We start from the raw sequence: 8,081 nt of genomic DNA, 5'->3' as shown, positions 1-8,081 counted from the left end.
GCGTCAGCAATTATTAAACTTGACTTTCAAAAAGCCTATGATAGAGTTAAATGGTGCTTTATTGATACAGTGTTAGAGAAGATGGGCTTCGGTAGGAAATGGAGGTCATGGATTCGGGAGTGTGTCAGTACGGCTTCTATTTCTATTCTGGTTAATGGGTCTCCATCGAAACCTTTCAAAATGGAAAGGAGGCTTCGTCAAGGTGATCCGTTATCACCGTTCTTGTTTGTCTTGGTGGTAGACGTGCTTAACAGGATGATCGGGGAGGCGGTAAGGAACGGTCGAATCTCTCCACTCCTTGTTGGTCGGGATAATATAGAGTTATCACATCTACAATTTGCTGATGACACTATATTATTCTGTCCCCCGGATGAGGAGACCGTTAGAAACTATAAGAGGCTGCTGAGGTGTTTTGAAATGATGTCTGGTCTAAGCATTAATTTTGAGAAGTCTAATTTGATACCAGTGAATTGCATACAGGAGTGGGTTACCCGAATGTGTCACCTGCTGGGTTGTCAGGAGGCGGCCTTACCGGTGAGGTATTTAGGAATTAGCCTAGGCGCGAACCCGAGGCTGGTAAAGACTTGGAAGCCGATCATAGACAAGGTAGAAGCGAAACTCAGCTTGTGGAAAGCAAAAGTCCTTAGTAAGATTGGGAAACTGGTACTCATAAAGTCGGTAATTAACAGCTTACCAGTTTATTACTTGAGTTTGTATAAGATGCCAAATGCGGTTGCAAGAAAAATTATCACGTTGCAGAGGAGGTTCTTTTGGGGGAAGGATGATGGGCGACCGGGCATGGCTCTTGTGAAGTGGGAGTTGGTTCAGGCACCGAAAAAGTTAAGAGGGCTGGGGTGGGTGATGCAGTGGTACGCAATGCTGCACTACTGTTCAAATAGTGGTGGCGATTCTCAAAGGAGGAATGTCCACTATGGAAGAAGATTGTGTGCTCCTGTTATAATTTGAACCCGGACCTATTGCTATCAACTCAGAATCTACCCTTAAGAGGTGGACCGTGGAGGGACATATGTCAAGTGCCAATCAAGGAGCAACATGTGAGGTAGAAGTTGATTGATGGACTTGCTATAGAAGTAGGGGATGGAAGATCCACCAGATTTTGGGAGGATACATGGCTTCAGGTGGGAAAGTTGAAAAACTCCTTTTCGAGACTCTTCTTGATTTCAAACTAAAAAGGATCAGTGATTGGGGACTGTGGGTTCTGGGATGAGATAGAGTGGGTTTGGCACTTTCAATGGAGAAGGAAACTACGTGTATGGGAAACAGAGACCTTAGACCAACTGCTTCAAGTCTTGCAATCTGTTAGATTGATAGCAGATGTGCAAGATAGAGTGGTGTGGAAATTTGATAAGGAAGGCGTTTATTCTACTAACTCATTTGTGCAGGTTATGCAGGAAGAGACTTTGGACGAGGAGCTTCTGAGCTATAAATTTGCAAAGGAAATTTGGAAAGGACTAGTTCCACCTCGAGTAGAGCTGTTCACTTGGTTTGTTTTGGTAGGCCGTGTCAATACAAAGGATCGGCTATGTAGGCTGGGAATACTACAACTGAATGATAATCTGTGCGTCTTGTGTAACAAAGAAGCAGAAAACTTACAACACTTATTTGTTACTTGTGAGTTCTCTTGGAAGGTATGGTGTGCATGGATCTCATAGTTTGGACAGAAGTTGGCTGCACCTGGTACATTGAAAGACCACTTTGAGAGTTGGAAATTGACGCCGTTGAGAAAAAGCTTGCGCAGGAGTTGGATGGTTGGGTTTTTTTTCAGTTATATGGAACATCTGGCTACGAAGGAATGATGACGTTTTTTAGAATAAGACAACAGGAGTTGAAGATTGTGTGACTCAAACATTTTTATATGCTAGAGAATGGTATGGTCAGTAACTCAGGTTGTTGATGGCTATGCCGGAGATGACTTAGGAGTTACTTTTTATTAGCTTTCCTTGTCTTGTTTGCTCCATTTCGATGTTGAGCTTTTTCTTTCAAAATATATATATTTAGTCTAATATGAGTTAAGAAATGAACAGAATAAAATACTATTAATTTCTTAAATACAATACACTTATAGTCTTATACTATCCAAAATAATCATCCGTACCAAAAAAAAATAAACATATAATATCCTATTGAATCAAACATTCCTAAACACTAATTGTATATATTATACAAATACTCCCTATACTTCCTCCTGGAGAAAAATAGTATATCTCAACAATATGCGTGATCAATGAATGTGTTGAAGCTGAAGGCGGTGTCTGAAGCAGCGAACCCTAATGACACCGCGAAGAAGACGGAGACGGTGGACCTGGGTAACGGAAGCGACGTCGTTTACATTCAGCGCTTAATTCCCTACGAAGACTCATGGCAATGGTTCCATTACCTCGACAACCATATCTCATGGACCAGACCCACCGTTCGCGTCTTCGGAAAATCCTTCCTTCAGGTTATTCACAAATTCAACTCATATCAAATCCTCTGCTTCCTTCAAAATCTCATCTTTCGTTTCTTTTGTCGCATGCCTCATTGTTTGTTTTGTTAACCCCTCTTTAATTGTAAAATACTAATGTTTATTTTTATGCAATGTGAAACCAATCATGCATGTTATGTAGGACTTCTATTGATACAACAATGCATAATGGAAGTTTGTGTAAAGGAAAATTTACACTCAAGAGTGTCTCAATCCTAAGAACATGTATTAGTTTTATTTTCAATTTTTCTATTTTGATTGAGTTTATTTTGTTCTGGAAACTGTCTTTACGTGAAACTGATAGCTGAGAACCTTAGATGATTTGACAACTAAATTAGAATTTAACATTTTCAACTATGAATTCACACGAAAACAACTGAATGTGAGTTACATGGACTAAACTAATTAACTTCTGCCTGAATTTTCCCATATGAAACCACTTTTATCCAGGTGATTAACCTCCTCTATCTAAAAAATTAACCACTTTCATAAATGTATATAGAAATAAACTTAATCTTTCATAAATGTGGTTAACCTTGTGTTGTGATTCTGTGCAGCCTCGGGAGACATGTTATGTTGCAAGTCCTGGGTTGACTGAGTTGACTTACAGTGGCTATCAACCGCATGCATATACTTGGGATGATTTTCCACTGCTTAAAGACATCTTGGATGTTGTAAGAATGATTTTCTGATCAATTGTGACTATGATAATGTACTTGAATGATGTTATTTGTCGGTGTTACTGAATATTTTCTATTTAATTTCTTGAAGGTCCTTAAAGCTCTTCCTGGGAGTATTTTTAATAGCGTACTCTTAAATAGGTATAAAGGTGGTGATGACTATGTTGGTTGGCATGCTGATGATGAGAAGCTTTATGGATCAACGCCCGAAATTGCTTCCATATCTCTTGGATGCGAACGTGATTTCTTCCTGAAGAAGAAGCAATGTAAAAAATCTTGTGGTATGACTTCTTCTGTCACTGCATTATGCATCTGTTTCACATGGGTTCTTTTTTTTTTGTAGTATGGGAACTTGTAGTGTGCATTTCTAGAAGCATTTGGGGATTTTGTTCGTTGATTTCAATGTCTGTTTGTCTAAAGTCATCCAATTTTATGCTTCTGTTTACAATACTTCTAAATTAGTAGGTGATTCAGTCTACTTTTCTTTTTTTTTTTTTTCGGTTGATGTAACAATTCATGACTAGATGTCTGTGTAAAAATTTTAACTTTGGTATTTTAAGTCAAATGAAATGAAATTCGTATATAAAACTCTCAATCTCTCTTACCTCTATGGCATTGAGGGTTTCTAAGTTTTTCCAGTTCTGAATTCTACAATTAGATCCGAAGAGTTTATGTTTGTGAGTTTTTCTCTCCCTGAAATTTAATGCAATAACAGTTGAATTTTTTTAGTTGGTTATTCATGAATACATTATCCTTTTGGTGTGGAACTTCAGATGGAAGTGATGAGCCTGCAAGAAAGCGATTAAAGAAGAGTAGCCATGCTGATCAGCACACCTTTAGACTAAAGCATGGATCCCTTTTGGTGATGAGAGGCTATACCCAAAGGGATTGGATTCACTCTGTCCCTAAGCGTGCAAAAGTGAACGGTACACGCATTAATCTTACCTTTCGACGTGTTTTTTGAAAGATTTTTGGACAGGGTCCAGCTTTTGGAATATGATCATGCATTGTTGTAAATCTGCTTCTGGCATTATTATAGGATTACTGACTAGTTTCTTTGACAAGTTGATACGAAAATGTAAAACTTTGTAGGATATTTTCTCCTAACTTGAGTACAAAAGTGGTAGCCTTGGATTTTATTTGTAAAGCTCTATGGTTACTACTGCTTCTGCATGGAGTTATGAAGCCTTTCATGTAATACAAAATTTAATTGTCATCCATTGATTAAAGGCTATACTGTGAACTTGAAAGATTTAACATTCTTCTACGTCAGTTATCTTAAAACAAAATACCAGTTCAATGTTCATAATCGCATTGTTTTTTCTGCTGAGATGGAACTTGAATTCCAAATTAGAAAGTGGCTTTGATAGAGCAGGGAACAGATAACCTTATTATAATGTTACTTTGCTGGAAGAGGGTGACCTATGAGCCAGCTACTACTTGCAAAAGTGAAGTATAAGCAAAAAGTTTAGAAGTGAATTGTATTTTTTTTTTTAACCTGACAGTTACTTAAGTAGATGATTGAGATAATTATTTGACCAACTTAAGATGGTGGTTGTATTGGTCTTTGGTGTGCATATATGGTGTACATTAATATTAATTAATGTGCTGTATGAAATTAATTCATTCGAAAATTTAAATAATAAATTATAATATATTATTTTTTGGCTATAAATATCTACTTCAGTTATTTATTTTGTGTGCGTTTTTACTTTTTCACTTAATTTCTTCATCATCTTAAACTTGAAGCCTCTTTCTCTCTTCTCTTCTGTATGTTTTCAGTTTTACCGTCCCCCTTTTCTTTTATTTTATTTGTGGTTTTAGCTCTTGAGCACCAAAAGAAATTTCTTGACAAAAAAAACTGAAAAAATGGATTATACAAGTATTGCTATGTTAACATATTTTAATGGATCTATTATAAGTTGTGATTATGGAAATATAATTTTTAGATGTAAAAATCTAATTTTCTTAAGTATTTTTGAAACCATCTCATTTGAAGTATTGAAAATGTTAATTTATCAGGAAAAAAGTATAGGGAGCCAATGACCTAAGCGTACAATGTGTACAATGAAGGTTTAGAAAGTATTAGAGATATGATTATTAGTGTTACATTGTCCTGTTAGGTTACGCTTTTGGGATGAGTGGTTTTAAGACATGGTATTAGAGTTCTAGATCTGAAAGGTCAAGAGTTCGAATCTTGGTGAACTCAAAATTAGTTTTTTATAACATGAGATGTTTATTATCCCTGGTATCCGGATGGTTATTCTGGATAATATAGGTGATGTTCATTTTATTCATAAAAAATTTAGCCCATTGTACACATTGTACGTTTAGGCCATTGGCTCCCTAGTACTACTCTTTATCAGGACCTAAATGTGGTCAATGTAAGGTTTAGACTTCCATTCTATTTTAACAATGAAAATACTAGTTTTCGAGAACTAAAATAACAACGGTGATGTGCGAACAATGTTCCATAATTTTAGTCGTTTTCAAACAAATCTGGTCACCAACTAGAAAATCCTCCTCCAAAGTGGAAATAAGTTAGAGCGACTCGAAGATGATGTGCTTATGTTAACAGATTGCCACGAAACATCAGGTGTATTGTTTGACCAATCGTTCGCAACCTGTCTTTGAAGTTGGCCACCATCTACAGTAGCTCTTGAAGCTGACGGTTGAGGATACTGTTGAGTCCTATGATGATAGTGATGGTAGTCAGATGCCATGAACTTCCCATCGATTGCATGGGTGGAACAGCAGCAAAACGTTGCCATAGTTCAGAAACTTGATCAAGTCTTGGGACGTACAAGTGAACCTATGTGGCCAAAAATGCATTCGGTTCGTGCCGACGATTCCAATCCATATAAATGTTAGATGGTCTATAGTCAGTAGTAAGGTCCCCATTCATCAATGATTGTCGTCGTTGGACTCAAGCCGCAATCCAGATAGAATGAATGCCATCCCAATCCTCATAGTTACGACCCCTTAAGTCTCTGTTGTGGCTATCTTTAAGATCCACAAGATCTTCAAGCTCACTTTGAGACCAACCAAATTGACGCATAACCCGGTCAGCTGGATGTTACTTGACAATTTCGAAGCAAATTACTGGGCAATGATAGGCACATCGTTGTTGAATGTCATGCATAATATCAGGTGGAACTAGCATTATCACACGCACATCTTGATATGGTCGCCAAATCTTCAATTTTAACTCCAAAATTATCCAAGCACAATTGTTTAAGCTTATCAACATCTAAACCAGTAACTTCAGAGACAAATTCACCATTAACCCGCAAACCTAGATGTACTGCAACATCTTCCAATGTCACAGTGCATTCTCTATAGAAAAAATGGAAGGTGTGACATTCAGGTCTCCATCTTTCAACTAATGCAGCATTGAGAATATGATTTATATTATATCTTGGAATGTTAGCGGCATATAACATTCTTGCTCTAATCAATTGCAAGTGCACCTCTCAATCTAAATCTAATCTCACATGGCTAATGTTATTTTAAATAAACACCATATCAATACAATTTATTTTATTTTAAAAGCGAAATATTTTACTAATTTATAATTATTTTTATTTAATTTATAAATAATTGTCTACTAAATAAAGTGTTATAAATTCAAAAAAATATTATTTTAAAAAAAAAAAAGCAAAACTTCTATCTGAATCCGTAATTTAATGTTTTCATATTATTTTTTAAAACAAATATAATCAAGCTAGGAGCTCCTCCACTGCATCATCAAACTTAGCTCCGTTTTGTCTTTACTTTCCCGAGTTAAACCCCAAAATGGTTTTTGAGATTGGCGTCGTTCACTGAAATTGTCTCTGAGATTAAAAAAATGCACCATATTAGTCCTGACCTATTTTCCATTAACGACGTAATGACATGGCATAATGACGTGGACTGTAAGTGACATGTGTCACTTCATGATTTGGCAACGTGTAATTGTATGATGATGTGGTGACCAGTGACACGTGGCATACTGACGTGGATGGTTGTGCCACGTGTCACAATGTTATTTGGCTACGTGTCCGTTTGTGCCACGTGTCGCAACAGTATTCGTCCACGTGTCATCTATTATGTCATTATTGTATATGCACCAAATTAGTCCCTCACTTTGCATTAAGTGACTCATTTTAGTCTCTGAAATTAAATGTCGTGCACCAAACTAGTTATTCTTCACTTAACCACCATTGGTGAATGAATTTTTCAAAACAAACTTATTAATAATTTGTGGTGGTTTTAAACCCCCCACAAAATTCAAATAAAAGCCCCACAAAATTAATTTTTGTTATTATTTAATAAATTTTTTAACAGAGGGATCGTATTATCCCAAAATAAAAAGGTTGAGGGTTTAAGTGTCCCTTTTTTTTTTTTAGACAAGGATCGCTTTGTCCTTCGTGAAAATGGACAAGGACCGAGTTGAGTATTTACTCTTTATTGTGATGATAACTTTGTCATTTTCTCCGTTGGAAGGGAAGAAGTACGTTTAAACTTCTTGAAAGCTTCAACTTTTGGTTTGGCAAAATTTTTTTCTCATGAACGCAGAAGTGATTTTGCTACCAAAACCACGTTTACAAGAAGCAACTATTTGTAGCTTCGTTTTCCTAACGGGCTTTTAGCCATGAATACTAATTATTTATTTACCTTTTACCAATTTTATCCTTTATGTATGTTATTATATTATTTATAAAATTCTTGTTATTTCTATTTATATGAACTCTATTTTTTATTATTTATTATTTTTATTTTTTTCAATTGTTTGTTTGACATTATACACTTTTATAATTGTGATTTTTGTATATTATGTTTGTTATTATCTTTTTATAATATGATTTATTAATTCTATTAGGTAAAATAAATTAAAACAAAAAATTAACTGTAAATAATAATAATAGTAAGAAATT

The 8,081-nt window shown here is 35.7% G+C and overlaps 1 protein-coding gene across 1 annotated transcript; it reads left to right on the top strand.

Annotated features, from left to right (window-relative positions):
- LOC107638750 (DNA oxidative demethylase ALKBH2) lies at window positions 2,246-4,640 on the top strand. Its single transcript, XM_016342122.2, has 4 exons — window positions 2,246-2,461; window positions 3,043-3,159; window positions 3,257-3,446; window positions 3,939-4,640. Exons 1-4 carry the CDS (start codon window positions 2,246-2,248, stop codon window positions 4,127-4,129), a joined length of 714 nt encoding a protein of 237 aa, XP_016197608.1. The 3' UTR covers window positions 4,130-4,640.

This window comes from Arachis ipaensis, chromosome B04 (genome assembly GCF_000816755.2).
Source record: "Arachis ipaensis cultivar K30076 chromosome B04, Araip1.1, whole genome shotgun sequence".
Classification (NCBI taxonomy): domain Eukaryota; kingdom Viridiplantae; phylum Streptophyta; class Magnoliopsida; order Fabales; family Fabaceae; genus Arachis; species Arachis ipaensis.
Note: the sequence above shows the minus strand (reverse complement) of the source record. Positions and strands in the feature narration are given on the sequence as shown.